The sequence below is a fragment of the Biomphalaria glabrata genome, chromosome 17 (assembly GCF_947242115.1).
Source record: "Biomphalaria glabrata chromosome 17, xgBioGlab47.1, whole genome shotgun sequence".
Classification (NCBI taxonomy): Eukaryota; Metazoa; Mollusca; class Gastropoda; family Planorbidae; genus Biomphalaria; species Biomphalaria glabrata.
This window is the reverse complement of record NC_074727.1, coordinates 8626957-8644296: the sequence shown is the minus strand read 5'-3', so window position 1 is coordinate 8644296 and position 17340 is coordinate 8626957. Positions and strand designations below refer to the sequence as shown.

Below are 17340 nucleotides of genomic sequence, written 5' to 3'. Positions count from 1 at the left end.
TAGTGACGACAATGTGAAGGATTATTCACAATTCAATTTGATATTAAATCTTTCCAATTCTTCGATTTGCATTAAATTGTAAATTCTACTCGTACGTTTCCTTATGATTTTAATGTTGACGATTATCTAGCTCCTTAAAAATATTTGTAAGACCCTTGGGTTTTGTTTTTGAGCATATATATCGACATTTTAAAATAAAAATCCCCCCAACCCCAAGGCTATAAACTAGCAAATGAATGTATGAACACCAACCTTGAGTTAGTATTGTTGCTAACAACGCCAACATCAGACCAAAGATATTTTTAGGTTTCCCTATTAGGCAAATTATTGGGGATTCCCTGCGTAAACAGTCACGTGGCTAGAAACCTGTTGTTTCGTATCATTAAGTAATTTTTTACAAAGTTTTAGTTTTGATGAATTAAAATAAAATAAAAACACTACATAATTTCTTACACTTTCATATTTTTATATCTTTTTATATATATGTTTTTATTTTATTTTTGTTCTGCCTTAATTTTTTATATCGCGCATGAATACATAATAGAAAATCACTTCTGGGTGATTCCGCTTTCATCCTATCGTGTCATTCGAAGATTTCACAATGGCGTCGTCCGTTGATTCTATGCTTGTGCTGTTTTAAAACTTGGAAGGGGTGGTTAGAACAACCCTTCCTAGGTTTAAAACACGATCCATTTTACTGCTGGATTATCAAGTTTGAATCCAAACAAGTTCTAATAACGAATGTTCGCTTTGCTGATTCTGAAGAATCAATTGATCTTCGTAGTTATATCGGATAAAAACAGAAGGAACGACTAAAACAGAGGGCTAGATTAATACTTTCATACTTCAACCAGCCAGCTGTGGGGTTGGTGACTCAACCCGTTACAAAATATAATAACTGTGGCTAATGTTGGCTTGATCTAGATCTACTTTCATTAACTAGGTTTATTATATACAAGTACTGCACAAAAATGAGGCAATAGTGAATAGAATCATCGACCGGACTGCGAATCAAAACAGTCTGATAGTGACCTTATTTTGGACAGTTTCTTACTGTGTGATTTCATCATTATTCATTTTTGGACGTAGTCTATTAAATTGCGACGTTCAATGCAGAGCTATTTCAGATGGTTGTGACACACTAGTGTTGATCATCGACGTCATGTTAAGTTAGTTGATTCAAATGTGTTAGATTTTAATATTATAAATACACTTTTAAAATGGATGCTGATTTTATGAAACAATTTGTAGATCTTATCTAGGTCTATAATTATCTATATTATTTATATTTATAGATACAATACTGACTAGAGTGTAAAGTGACAAGTGTAGGTAGATCTCTAGTCTAACTCAAGATCTAAGATACAGTTCTAGTACTTCTAGATTCTTTTTGATTGTGTATTTTATTAATTCACCATTGGATTATTATTATAGCTACATTTTTAGGACATATTCATATATTGTTTTGTACTAGATCTAGACCTTTTATGTTTTAAGCTTATTTGAGTTTGTTGCTGACATCATTGTTAAATACCAAAATGGCACAACACATATGCAATCAAGGAGCTTTCATAATGAAAAAGACTCTTGAAAAAAACAGTATTGTTTTTAAACTTGAACTTCAAGTTGCTGTGAACATTTGATTTTACTCAGAGACTTTGGACTACCACTCATCATGGCCATAATGCCTTTGCCACCTAGATCTAAGTCCTCACCTTTCAGGTCAGGTACTCACATCTGAGAGGGGACTTACCAAAAAAATTTGTTCTCAGGGCAGCATTTATATTCTATAATATTTTGATTAGGTGCTATTCAAGTGGATTTCCTTGTGTATATTATATTTGTATATATATATTATCTGTGATCTCCAGACCAGTATATTTCACATCGTCCAGTTGTGTGATAGCTTGTCCAGTTTTTCCCAACACACCATTCCCTAGTTGGTTCTATGAACCGTCAGCGCTCAAGGCCACGACTTCAGATTAGTCATGGGCCCAAAAAGAAAGTGGAATATGAACAACCACCAGACTTAGGAAATTTATCCCCCGATTTACAGCCATGCTCCCCTCCTACATTCTTTACCCAGGAAGATGGAATCTCACAGAATCCATTTTACCAGATTGGAAAATATATTGTTCGCCAGACCAACCCATCCAACGAATGCTGCACAGCAGTTGATAGAATAAATGGTACAGAATTTACTTGTAAGGTAAGAGATGTCAGCTTTAACTAAGTCAAAGCTAAAATTTCTGCATGAATAAATGTGGTCTGGGCGGGGGGAAAAAGTTACGTTAACTTAAGAAAATTGGCATTATTATCATAATTATATCTAGAAGTGAAGGTTAAATCTTTTTTTAATTAACTAATTACTAACTATACAACTATGGGTATTTAATGTATACTTTTATATCTACAAGGCATTTTCATAAGCTTTGAATGTATGTATATCTTGTAAAGTTACTTCAAACCTAGATAGAACCCATAATTTGTGATTGCACCATCAAGTTGAATATTCTTCTAAGAAAATAGTGTGCATTTTCCATAAGATATAATGATTCATTTATGTGAGGGTGCAATATGTTAGTATTTATTTATATATATATTACAATATTTGGTGATGTGGACCTATATATCCTTATTTTGGCTAAATTTTTTATGTTATTTACATTGCTAAAACAAAGTCATTAGACACTTAGTTACTAATGGTAGTTATAAATTAAGCCTTAAAAATTGATTCTTATTTTAGCTGATATTCTTTAAATGAAACCAATGGAGCTGTGAACAAAAAATGTGGAGGGAGTGAAGTTCCCAAATTGTTAGACATCTAAATTTATTTCGATTAGTTTTTTTTTTTTTTTTTTTAATATTTCAAGTTTATGTCAAAATCATGCATTGTTTTGTTTATTACGTGTTAACTAAAAATTAGACTTCCATAATCTTAAAAATCAAAATTATTCATTGAAATCTATGTGTATTACACACAGCCTAATTTAAACGATTTTATTTACTTGCATTACAGTAGTGGCATTTAATTATTCTGAAGCAAAGGATGTTGGGGGGGTGGGGGGGGAAATCTCTTTGATAGTGTTGATCGGATCCACTCAAAGCGCGCTAACGAACGGCTGATAACGAGAGCAGGAAGAAAGAACATTGATTTTTTTTTTTAAATCCACCAACCCCTCCCCTCCCTCACTTTTTGTAGATATTTTAGTATATTCTTTACAGTTATTTTACTAGTTTGCTAACTTGAGACTACAGGAACCTTTTTTTTTTCTTTAAACGCAGTCACTGAAACGACACGTAGATCTAATTCCTTCTCGGTTTGGCTACGTGTAATCATACAAAGATCTGTTGATTCGAGGTCAGGCCTAACTTTTTAGCGTTAGGCTAGCAGCGAGGAGGAAACGGATCGACCTGGCATGACATCATGCTATTTTTAGATCGGTCGGGACCAGTCTAACTTTATTTGATCCGATGTTGGGAAACTTCGTTTAGACTACTTGTGGACTGTGTTTTTAGTTGTTGCTGTGCCTGTAACAGGCAATCGCCTTTGTAAGACCCAATGACGTCGTGTTATTGAAATTTGATGCTTTAAAAAAAAAAAAAATCTCGTGACTTCGTGTCGAATTTACAGTTTCCTCCCCCACCCCTTATTTTGCACATGGCATGGTCTGCTTGACCGAAAGTCTGGGATAGCGCAGTTGCCGCCCGATAGCGGGAATAAAGATGAAGAATGCTGGCAGGAGGGCAAAAAAGAACAAGCTGGTGGTGGCGGGGAAACTCAGGGCGAGCGCAAAAAGGTTAAGGGGTCAGGCTAACTTTTGTGTCCTCATTTTGATTACTTTCAGCATGGTTCACCCAAATGCGCACCACACAAAGAGATTAGCGAGACAAGAAAGTAAAATTGGCATTTATAAAATACTGAATTTTGTGCTTGAGATGGTATACCATTATTTATAGATCCAAGAGCAGATCAGGGCTATACTAAACAATTAAAAAAAAAACAACCTAGGTCTACTCCGATGGTTTTGACAATTTTTTATATATGTTTTGATTTACAGATAATGAATATATTATTCTTTTTTAAAAAAATTTGCAATAATAACTTAGTAATTGATGTTTTTCCAACGTAATTTTCCTGCGCATCCAAATCAGTCAGACTTTCACCGGGTTTCTATGTGACTTCACAAATGCGTTTAATTTAATCTATCGATTTCTGTATTACGGGAAATCATACAGCAAAGTTAACATTCTCGTGAAAGAAATATATCTTGGTCTATGCAGTTAGAACTAGGATCTTGTAAGCAAAGAAAAATGCGTATTAAAAGTAGATTTACATGCTTGACTAACCACGGCAGTGTGTATTTTCTCGCCAGACCACTCAACACACAACAAACACTATCGCTTGGTTGTCTTGTCATGACCGACTACACGTAGTCTCGACTAGCCTTACACTGACCAGTTTGTTCGAATCAGTCAGACACCCGATCTATTTATCTCTTGGGACTAGTGGTGTAACAAGAGAATATTTATAAATCATTTTATCTCCACAGGTGTTGCCTTTAGGAGTCTACAGAGAGAAGCTAGCTCCATATTTTGCCACAGATGGCCATGAAAACATTGTCAATATATGTGAAATTATCCTTGGAGAAACTTCAGCGTATGTCTTCTTTGAACGAGGCTTTGGTGACCTCCACTCATATGTACGTGAGAAAAAGAAGCTCAAGCAGGCAGAAGCTCGTAATCTTGCTCGGCAAGTTGTTGCTGCGGTAAACCATTGTCATGAGAATGGGGTCATTTTGCGAGACCTTAAGCTGAGAAAGTTTGTTTTTAAAGATGCAGAAAGGTAATTTTACTGTGTTCAATTTAAAAAATCTTATCATTTCATTTTATATAATCTAAAGTAAGTTTTTATCTTATCTGTGCTAGACTTGGCAGAATTATTTGTCTGCACATCACTTTCTATGAGTAATTATGTATATATTGGTAGGAACGTGGTTTTAGGTGTTAAGTACTTTTTTAACTTAAGTATTTTTTTGGACACACCTGATCCACCCAATTTCAATGGATACCTTACAAATGTTGGGGAAGTCAAAGCTGTTGGTCATTTTTCTAGCCAAATGATATCCTTGATAGAAATCTGACATAGAATGAGATGAGCTTTTGTACATCATCTGCCCCTATAGACGCAATGCCTGAAAGTGGTACCTTAATGTATAGTGGCAGCCCAACAATTTAGGCATTTGGGTCTTGAAATTGAGTTTCCTTGATACTGCCTCAGGCAAATATGTGCTTGATAGTGTTAACTATATGCATACTTGAAATTATAATTAATTTTAATTATTATATTTATAATTTTGTTTGTTTCTGCTTTGCCCTCTTTGTCCCAATTCAAAAATGGTGTCACATTTAAATAATTTTAATTTTTTTTTTCTTTTGGTTGTCCATCTCCCAGTTGGCCACTTTCTTGTGCAGTAAAATAGGTCTGAGTATAAAGTACTGTCATTTTGGTTTCGCAGGACTACATATCAATACTGTTTAATGTTTACATACTTTATTTATGTGTGATTACGACATTGGAAATTAAATAAAAAGAACAAGACTATTTATTTAACATTTTTTGAAAAGCATGTTTAGCTTAGGGAAGTTATTATTTAAAGAAAAATCAATACTGACAAAAAGAACACTCACACAAAATAATGAAATCACGCAAACTTAAGAATAAGCAACGCTCAAAATAATTTTGCTGTTTACCTGGTTGACTTTTTAGTAGTTTTTAATGCATGAAAAAAGAAGTGCAAATATATATTTAATCTATTTAAAAAACACATTTTTATTGGTGAACGAAGCATATTTTTAAAAGGAACCAATATCAGCCTAGATGTCTTTCTTTGTATTCATTCATTTACTTATCTATCTGTTGGAAAATGTAAAGATGTGCTTAATTGAAATGTATGTTATGAGCTAACTTTGTGTAATTCTTCTCAAATATTTTGTATTTTAAACTATTGCAGGACAGTGCTTGCTCTTGATGGCCTTGATGATGCCATCGTACTTGACGATGAAACTGCTTCTGACACCTTGACGGACAAACATGGGTGCCCTGCCTATGTTAGTCCTGAGATCCTGTCCACTCGCCACGGCTACTCAGGCAAGTGTGCCGACCTTTGGAGCCTGGGCGTCATGATATACACCATGCTTGTTGGCAGATACCCCTTCCATGATCGGGAACCCATTGCTTTGTTTAGCAAAATTCGCAGGGGAACCTACAAGATTCCTGACTCCGTTCCAGCACGTGCTAAGTGCCTAGTGCGCAACCTGCTTCGACGTGAACCAAGTGAACGCCTCAGTGCTGCCGAGGCATTGGACCACCCTTGGTTCACTAGACCTATAATGGTGGAGCCTCCTAATCGACCTGTTATAGTACAGAAAGGCATTGACCAAACAGTGCCTGACTATGACTACCCCATGGAAGATGTGTCTCTAGATGCATCCTTACCTAATTAATTTTCAGTATTTATGGAATCTTCACAAATGAATACATTGTAGATTTAAGCTTTTCTTTTAGAAGAGAGAGAAAAAAAATTTTTTACTCAGATTTTTTTTTTTTTCCTTTTTTTTTTTTGACTCATCTAGATAACTGTCAGGGATATGTGTTGAAGTAAAATTATCCAAAGACATCTTGTTAGTGATGGTATGTTTCATCTTGTTATGGTTGTTACATCATCATGAGCAGCTAGTAACCTTACATTGTAACTTCACATTGTGTTATTGTTGTTTGGGAAATATTAGGCTTGAAAAGTTTGTAAGTGTCTATGAAAGTCTGTTGTTTTACATCTGTGTAATTGAGGTGGGTTGACCCAATATAATATGTATGGTTTTATATCCCATTTTAATTAGTAATATTTAAAAACTTTTTTAAACTAAAGGCGTCTTACTTCAGGTTTTTAAAATATTTTTTCTATTTCTTTTTTTTTATTTTCTTTATTGTGCTTCTCTTTTTCCTTGGTAATAAGTGAGTCTGAAAAAGTATACAGACTTTCAAAGTTAAAAAAAGAAAAGGTAAAAGATTTTTCTTGAACATTGGAGAGAAGCAAAAAAAAATGTAAATGATAAGATCATTTTGTAATGTCTTGAAATATCAAAAATCTCATTGCTGACAAAAAAAAGTAGGATTTAATTTTTTTTTTTTTTATATACTTTGTTTCATCTTATTTACAATAAATGAAAATGTAAAAAAAAAATAAAATAAAAAAAAACAACCAAAAAAAAATTTTCAAGGCATTAATTAGAAGAAAAAAAAGAAACAAAAAAAATTTTTTTGATTGTGGTATTGTGGTGTTTTCTTTTTTCTAAAAATGTTACGAAATTGTAGTTGACAATTTGTTCTTTCTAAAGTCCACCATGTAATGGATTGACCATGCTACATGTGTTGCACTTGTTTGCACTATAAATGAACAAACCTTCACTTCCTACACAGCACATGTTGTGTTCACACAAGATGTCAACCAGGATGACACTGTGAGCCTGAATTCGCCAGATATATTTGTGAACAGTGGACTTGTTTTTTTCCTAATGGTGCAAGACCTTGTTAGGCGTAACATGTTTGTTTTTATTTTGCTTCTGGCTTAATGCCTGGATTGCTAGACCAATATATATATAGACACGTGGATTAAACAGATGACTAGTGTACTGTAAGTTTAATCCTCAAGGCTTAGCATGTGGGACAGTGCCAAAGCACCTTACATTCAGCTTATATGCATTTATGGATAACCTTGTCTTTTGGCTGAGATTGGCCTTAGTGCTTGAGAAATGAACTTGTATTGATTTTGTTTGATTCAAAACAGATTTCCATTTTATAGCATTGCTATCATGGCAGTTCCTTTAAGCAATCAACTATTTCTTAATGACATTTGTCGTAGCAAAAAAACAACAACATTGTTACACAGAAAAATGTTTCATCGCAGCTTGAGGAGTCATTAAGCAAAGAGATAATATGTATTTATTGCAGTAAAGTGCCATAGCAACTGTCAAGTTGCTGATATATTTATATATATTTATATTGACAACTAAGTCATGTGTGTGATAATATCTGCCATGTAACCTGCCATAGAGTATCTGTTTGGAATTGATTTGCAAATAGACCAAAAGACTACCTGACTCATTTGGGTTGTCTGGTGTAGCAGAGCAGTGGTATATAATGTTGCAACCTGTAATGGCATGAGCATATCTTCTAATGCTGGAATGGTAAATCTCATGGTGAGGTGACTGTGAGGCTGACAATGTCATATATGATATTAGATGAATGAACTGGAAATAATGTCACAGTCTATCCCCCCCCCCCCCTCCCCGCGATCAATTGATATTAGTCAGGTATTGATAAATATGTAAATAAGCACCACGAGAGTCTCGGTGAGTGTACAGAAGCCTATGATCGGCACAAATGATGCTCCCGCTGTTTGAGACAAGAATTGGTCAAAAGGCGTTGAACCAGCTTAGTGCACAACACAACTATTTAGACTTAACTGTACTGTAACAATTTTTTTTTTCTTTCATAACTATATTATCCTGTGTTTGTTTATATTATGTATTGTAAGCTATACTAATGATACATTTCTCTTCTGGGGATGTTTCTATCAATATTAATTCAATAATGTTGTTAATATTAGTTCTTTTTTTATACTACTACATTTTGTTAACATTTCTGTGATTTTTTTTTTTTTTTTTTTTTTTTGATGCTTTCTTTTGGTATGTTTGAATAGTTGTTTACATACTTGTCCTATTGTTTCAGAAGTTGCAATCACTTTAACAATTGAAATCTATACAGGTTTAAACGTTCACATTTTTTTTTTTTCTACCAGGCGATGTGAGAATTTTATATATCATTGTTATGGCAATAAAACCTGGATTATTTACCCATCTTTCTTTTCTTCCTTTCTCTTTTCTTTTTGTTTGTACATGTGCACATGATATCACTTTATCTTTTTCACTTCCTCTTTTTTTTTTTTTTTTAATTGTCTATGATTTATTGTTTTAAGAAGTCTGTACATGACATGAAGAGATAAACCTGACTAAAATACTGCTTTTGTTAATTGTTTTTTTGTTTTTTTTAATCTCATGTCCTTTATGTTATTTTTTAACATTAACATTTTTATGTCTGTGATACAATTTCGTTTTGGAACCTCACCATCTCCTTGTTTTGGAATACAATACATAGAAACTTTTGAAATTGGTGATCAAAATTTTGATTGGGCTATTGGATCTTGTTAGAACCTGAAAAAACAATAGTACACATTTTCACTCATTAACATATTTTGTTGAAGGTTTTGTAGTGTGATTAATTTTTGGGTTGGAATATATACGGTATATACATTCAGAAAATAATCTTCTTAGAATTTACAAATTGGTTACGTTTACTTCTTTTTTTTTTTTTTGTTGAGGTTTCAAAATCTAACATGAAGCAAAACATGTGTACTGTACTTAAACCATTGTCTGTTGTCCAATAGTGTTTTTTTTGTTTTGGTACTTTCTCATCCAAACACTATAGTTAGTTGCTGTTTGTCTATTGTTTTTGTGTTTCCTTTATGGTAGCTATTGTGTCAACCCTGTCCCACTGTTACTCTAGAATATCTAATGCTGTCTAAGCAATGGTTGATCTAGCTGTTGCAAGAAGGCTCCTTACATTTGAAAGCAAGATCTGCAGCAATCAGCCTGCAATGAGCATGTGATCTTCATGAACTGATAATCAGATGTTATGTTTCAAGAGAGAAAGCTGTGTTTGTGCTCCTTATATTTCAAAGTTGGCAACAGTGACCCTAACCAGATGGCCATATGTTTTTTTTTTTAACTTATTTATTTATTATTGATTTGTAATATGATTTTTTATTATTATTGTTATAATTATTTTTTGTGTCTGTGTCAATGATATTTTATATTCCAATGTCAAGACATTCAGTCTGATGTCTGCTAATAAATATCTTAGTCAAATCAAGACACTCATTTTTTGTTTTTTTCCTTGGATTATGTATATATATGTAATTATTTTGAAATGGGTGTGCAGTAATGATCATACCTGAAAATATTTTACTTCGCATATCAAAATTGACAAAAAAAAGTAAACGTTTTAAAATTTACTTTTATCTTCCCGTCAAGTAGGCTGGCATATAATCTTGCACAATTAATAGGAAATCTTACATCATGATCTTCCATTGTACAGACCAATCGGACAGAATGGGGGAACAAAAACATTATTCTGTTACATTTCATCCCCAAATGTATTGCAATAACACCAAAAACAAATGTATGTATCTTTTCATTGTTTGACCATTGTTAAAATGGAGGTCTCTGAGAATAAGTGTTACAAGTAAGTAATATTGTTACAATGGAAATGTTTGTAAAATGTTTTACATGAAGATAATTTACTTTCTAGTCATGCAGGATTTGAACCTTTGGCCATTCTTAAGTCCGAACGACAGTTCAGCAAGCAAACCACACGACCAGGCAGACAAAATTGCCACATGATAGACTAGGACTGTCAAAATTATTAGAATGTTAAGTCAATATCAAATTTATAAGCATGTAGACCCTAACCCTGCTGGATTTTTGTTCGCTGAATTTTCAAGGAACCTTCAAACCCATAGGGAAGGGAGACAACTATCATTTTAAAAAAATTTTATTAAAAAAAAAATCAAGGGACTATGTGAGAAACACATACTAAATCATGAATAAGCTTTCCAGAAACTGATGTTACTCTTCCATAGTGTCCACATTTAGCTCATGGCAGCGGATGTCAAGCTTAGTCGAGTTTTTATCTCTTTTTTTATCTTTTGCTATGTTTGACCCTAGAGATTTAAATAGGTCAACTTCTTCTGTTTGGCCGTTCAACTGTATGCGTCACCTTGTACTCTTTATCACAAACTTGTATTTTATTTTGTGCACTCATTGCCAACTGCTCTAGCTGCAGCATCCAGTTTTGAAGTCTTGTGTACCTGGTCTGCATTGACGCCAATGAGGTCTATATCTGCAAACTTGAGATTGTATAGGCCGCCCGTTTATGGTCAAGTTAGGAGTAAATCCTTCTAGAGTTTCCATCTTAATAGAAATAAGAGTTGGAGAGAGAATGTATCCTTGCCGCATTCCTATGGATGTCCTAAAACTTTCTCCGATTTAGTTGTTCAGAAGTACTGAACCATTTCCATTTTGATAAAGTGCTTTGATACCATCGGTAATGTTTATATGAAACTCCCTCATCAGTTGCTAGCATGCCAAACCCGATGAAATACTTTTTTGTAGTCTATGAAGTTGTGTACCAGTTTCTTTTGGTGCTGAAGGCATTTTTCATTTAACAGTCTAATGTTAAGTATTTGTTCAACAGTGCTTCTGTCTGCTCTGCCTGCCTTCTCTTTGGAAAGGACCTCCTCGGCTGTTCTCTTGAATCTGTTGAGAATTGTTCTAATCATTATGTCTCTGGATTTTCAAGGGACCTTCAAAATACTCAGAAAGACACAAAGATAAAGGCACATTCCTCGTTCCATATGCTAGGACAAATCTGTACAAATGCTCTTTCTTCCCTAACACTATTAGAGTATGGAATGGGTTGCCTGAGCTAGCCAGGAAAACCAGTGACTTGGCAGAATTTAAGTCATTGGTTAACATGCATGACTAGATGCATGACGCGTAGGACGTGGTCATCTTTTTTAAAGTAATGTCTGTATTATATAAGATAAGATGATGACTGATCAGACTTATTGTTCTATAGTTTTGGTATTGTCTCAAGTTTCCTTTTTTAGGCAGTTGGATAATTAAAGATTGGGCTCATACTTTTGGCCATGCTTTTTCGTCTCAAATTTTCTGGCACATTGTTCTAAAACACTGAGCTATATGTGAGCCGCCGTGTTTTAAACGTTCTGATGGTATGTTATCAGTTCCAGGCGACTTTCATGCAAATCGATTATGATGCATTGGTCACTGATCTATTTTTCTTATATATATATATAATAAGGCTTGTCTTCGAGCTCGAAAATTTGTGAGGAATGCAGTATTTCCCGTAGGCTGCGCAGCCCCAATTGTGACCTACATGTTTAGCCACATCCAGGGCAAGCATAACCATTATCTTATCTTATATAATACAGAAGTTACTTCAAAAAAGAAGACCATTGTCCGCAGGTGGTCGATTTAGATTTTTTTTTCGCCGTCTGCGTCTGTCCTCGGCAGCGGATTTTCTTTTGGTCTCAAATGTGTATCCCGCGGCCTTTGTGAGTGATCTCCAGCTGTCTCGTTCTGAGGCTGCATGCAACCAGGTGCTCTCTTCTATGTCAGCTATATATAAGCAATAAATCTATAACATAATAAAGTAAAAAGTAAAGTTCTCATTTCAGACCTTGCGATCTCTAGGGCAGTTGATGTAAAGGCCATGTGTGGCCCACAGATAACGAGGGTGTCATGTGGCCAGCACAACGACCACATACTTTTCTTAGGTTAGGTAGGGCCTACCCATTAGAGCTGTGTGGACTCAAGAGGCGCCCAAATGTCCCGAAATTTAAAATACTAGTGTACACCAGGATTCGAACCCGGGACCACGGGAATCCAAGCGCTGTACCGCTCAGCCAACAAGCCTCCCTAAAACATAATATTATTTGAAAATTGGCCATGCTGAGAAACAGGAAACAAAAAAAATAATAATTAAAACGCTACAGATGTAAGTTCTTAAGTAGAGAAAGGCAAATAGAACTTAAAGTTAAAACAATGTTCTCACTTTTAGCGATTTTAGTTTTAATTAATTTAGTTTTGTTAAATAGAACATCTCTCTTCTTGCAGCAGACACTATTGCGCCATGAAATTAATATAGAGGTACTATTGGAAGAATAGCAACTGGTCAATATAAAAAGAAGTTTAAATCTTGCCTAACAGAGCGATAGACATGAAAAGCTGGCTAAAGCGTTGTATGTTATTAATAGATGGCACTGCTTACGCACGCAATATAAATAAATGATATATATAAAGGTTAGGGTTATATCAAATTGTTAACATACAGATCTCATTTTATGGAGAATAGAGGCTACAAAGCATCAACTCAGTGCACCATTTCACCCTTTCTGGTTCTAAAATAAAACTTCAAAAAATCTCAGAGGGACGTCCAAAGAAAAGCTGGATGGACAGCATAAAAAAATGACCCGGCCTCTCTCTTAATATCCTGCTTAGAACAGCTGCAGACCGAAAAAAAAACAAGGTTACAGAGACAGTTTGTGTGGAGAAAAACTCAAAACCTCAAAATCGGCCCCCGACGTGGTCCACCAAGGCAGGTAAAAAGGCAGGTTTCAATTTTTTCAGCAAGAATATCAGAATGATGCGCGATGGCTGGTTAGTAAAGCTCTTGGCTTCCGAACCGAGGTCTCCGGGTTCGAATCCTGGGATTTTTAATTTCGGGATTTAGGACGTCTCTGAGACACTCTGAGTCCACCCAGTTCTAATGGGTACCTGACGTAAGTTAAGGAAAAGAAAAGATAAGATAGGATAAGATAATATAAGATCATTTTTATTGATCCAAACAAATGGAAATTTAGTTTGACTTCAATTGACAACCTCAGCGTAACCAATGTACAGAAAAAATATAGATGCTAATACGAAGAACATTCACACATAAAACACATCCACATCTACAACCAGCGCTTTATAAATTAGACTTCTATGAACTTCTCGAAGACGGCAGATGATATTGTAACACTCCGACCGAAAGTGGGATGAAGGAGTTTTTAAATCTAAAGGCGGTTGGTCGTTGTGCTGGCCACATGACACCATGCTCGATAACCGTGGGCCACAGAAAAAGATGACCTTTACATCATCTGCCCCGTAGACCACAAGGTCTGAAAGGGAAACTTTACTTTTTTTTTTTTTAAGACATTAAAACTGAATAACAAGACACTGTTTTAAGTTGGCGAGAAGAAATTTCTAGGAAAAACACAACACATAAAATTTGGTTCAAGTATCAAAAAAGAAAATAAAACCTATTGCGTGGGTTGTGTATGACTCATGTATGATGCTAAAAATAGAGCACGCGACATGACGACAAGCAGGCGATTGTTCTTCCGTGTGTCTATCTAGACTGGTGTAGAAAACTTCTCTCGAGACTCGTGATGGCTATAGCGTAAGCCAAGGAGAAAAAAAAACACTGGCGTGTAGCTGATGTAACACGGAGACGTAGGGAGCATTTTTACCGCCATATGCGGAACCTTTTTACCCTTCCCGGCTTTCTTTATTCTTACCTAAAGCCTTTAGGTCATCCCCAGAACTGGTTAAACTAAAGTTACTCCATAAAACTGTACGTTTGTTGTTTTTTTTTTAGACGGGCACGTTTATCAACATTAGCCAGGAAAATAGAGGTGAAACTTATTTTTTTTTAGAACGAGACCCTTGACTTTTGACTTCCTGTGCTTCGGAAAAAGATCAAAGACCTTTTCAGAAATCGAAACGTTTGGAACTAAACGGATTTCTTTGTTGCAAATCAATAAGAGAAAGCTTCTAAAAAAAAACTATATACAAAGCATATTATTATTATTATTATTTCTCAAAACGAAAAGAAAACTTAAATAGACCCCCATCAGCGGACAACGGCTTTGCCTGCATCAGATGCAGGAAAATATGCAGGTCGCAACTGAGTTTGCACAGTCAAGTGATACACTGTATTTCATCTCTATTCTTCGGAATCGAATTCAAAATTGTTGACAAATTGGTACACTTTTGAAGTATTTTACTTCTAGTCCTGTTATTAAAGTTAAGTTCACCCTTTCAGACCTTGCGATTTATGGGGCAGATGATGTTAAGGTCATCTGTTTCTTTGGCCAACGGTTAACGAGCAGGGTGTTATGTGGCCAGCACAACGACCAACCACTTTTACTTTCCCCAACTAAAGTCAGGTACCCATTAGAGTTGGGTGGACTCAGGGGAGCCCTAAAAATCCCGACATTCAAAATCCCAGTCTTCACCGGGATTCGAACAGGACTTCAGGTTCGGAAGCCAAGCGCTTAACCAATCGACCACCGCGCCCCCTTGTCCTGTTATTACTTGCCCTATTTTATTAACCTAGTTATCACATGCAAAGACCGCATCACAAGCGAAGAGATTAGAGACAGGATTAGTAAAGCGATTGGACTCTACGATGACCTGATAACTCATATAAAAAAAAACGCAAGCAAAAAACTCTATGGCCTATGGCCACATTACAAGGTACTCAGGGCTCGCAAAGACCTTCCTTCAGGGAACAGTACCAGGAATAAACAGAAGAGAAAGCGATGGGAAAACAAATTAAAGGAATGGACGGACCTGCCACTGAAAGAGATTCTATCCAAGAGGAATGGAGAAAGACGGTCAACAGATCTTGTGTGGTGCCCCAACGGTCCAACAGACAAAGGGTAACTGAAGGTGAAGGTTATATGACATTGGCACAATTATTTACCGACGTTTAAAAAAAAACACGAAAAAAAAAAAAACTAGATAGAAATTTTGACGTAGATCTGGCTTCATCATGGCATAGGCTCAGGCTAGGATACAAATTTTAATGTCCTAAGTATCCAAATGGTTGGTTTCTTTCCCCTTTACGTGGCTAAAACAGTTGACTTCGTGGCTAAAACAGTTGACTTCGTGGCTAAAATAGTTGACTTCGTGGCTAAAACAGTTGACTTCGTGGCTAAAATAGTTGACTTCGTGGCTAAAACAGTTGACTTCGTGGCTAAAACAGTTGACTTCGTGGCTAAAACAGTTGACTTCGTGACTAAAACAGTTGACTTCGTGGCTAAAACTGTTGACTTCGTGGCGACAAATTCGAACTTCTTAATGTGGCTGTACACGCGTGCTATAAATAGACCTAGACATGCTTCCGCAATTAGTTATGGGCGATGATAGCGGCGGAAGCATGCAGATCTATTTAAATACATTTGAAAACTCTATTCCTAGACATGTTTCTGAAGTAAACGGTCAGTCACCTTTCTGTTATTGTGAAGACTGATTAGTCAAAATGCCAGGGGTTTGGTATGGTACATCTACTTGTCATCTCCCTATATGCAAAAGGATTACGAGTTTCAAGCATTTGAAATATTTACTCTGGCTGCAGTTTTTGAAAGCAGTAATAAGCCTTCTTTTTCACAAAGATTAATTAATATTGTAACTGTACAGACATTCTTTTAGGATTAATTTAGTGAAATAATCTTGCACCTTATCTTTACATGCATATCATTTTCATAAGATCAATGTCTTCGATTCCGAAGATTAAGGATGAGTGCAGTGTTTCACTTGATTTCACAAAGGTGCGACAAAACCAGTTAGGACTACTTGCGAACTGCAGAGGCTCGACAGTTACGCTGGGAAGGGCACCTATCCCGTATGGGAGACGAACGTATGCCAAATGCAGTCTTTTTTGGTGAGCTAAAAGGGGGTCGATGTAACAGAGGCGCCCACCGGAAACACTTCAAAGACCAGCTTAGGTGTCAACTTTCCTTGGCTAACATAGAAGAGAGAACCTGGTTGCATGCAGCCTCAGAACAAGACAGCTGGAGGTCACTCACGAAGGCCGCGGGATACACATTTGAGGCCAAAAGAAAATCCGCTGCCGAGGACAAACGCTGACGGCGAATAGAAAATCTAAATCAACCACCTGCGGACAATGGTTATGCTTGCCCTGGATGTGGCAAAATATGTAGGTCACAGCTGGGGCTGCGCAGCCACGGGAAATACTGCATTCCTCACTATCTTCGGACTCGAAGACAAGCCTTATTATTAGCTGTTAGTTTAAACACTTAAAATGAGATAATTATCTAAATTGTTAGATGTAAGCTAAAATACTACACATCATTAGAATACATTCAATAAATTATACAATATGCTTATTATTGAGAAAAAAAATTGTGTTCAGCTGAACTAGTTTAAACAATAAGATTTGGGATCTTAGGAAATATAAATAAAGTTTACACATGTGTACAAACAGCGAAAATAAACTTCCATCTTCCATAATTTCCTTAAATTATAAAAAGTCAATGTAGAAAACTGGATACATACAACATATGACAACGTTTGATACGAAAACAAGTTACAAACACATACCACATTTTAATCATTAGGGCCTACCTGTTAGGGGATAAGTTTCACTTAGTAGGATTTGGTAGTAATTCAGGGGAGATAATACATTAATTTGTTCCCATATATTAACTTGTTCAAATTCATTGCCCTTGAATTATGAATAGCAATTGTAATTGAAAAAAAAAAAAAAAAAAAAAAAAAGAGAAATTTTTTTTCTTCTATTTTTGTTCCATTTTTTTAAGGTCTAATACAGGAAGTTTTAAAAAGGCTAAA

General features: G+C 35.5%; 1 protein-coding gene across 1 annotated transcript; it reads left to right on the top strand.

Annotated features, from left to right (window-relative positions):
- The first annotated feature begins 576 nt into the window (after positions 1-576).
- Positions 577-9993, top strand: LOC106062310 (tribbles homolog 2-like). The gene is made up of 3 exons (XM_056015829.1): positions 577-2209; positions 4554-4846; positions 6015-9993. The coding sequence occupies exons 1-3, from the start codon at positions 1949-1951 to the stop codon at positions 6505-6507; spliced, it is 1047 nt and encodes a 348-aa protein (XP_055871804.1). The 5' UTR covers positions 577-1948; the 3' UTR covers positions 6508-9993.
- Positions 9994-17340: the final 7347 nt, after the last annotated feature.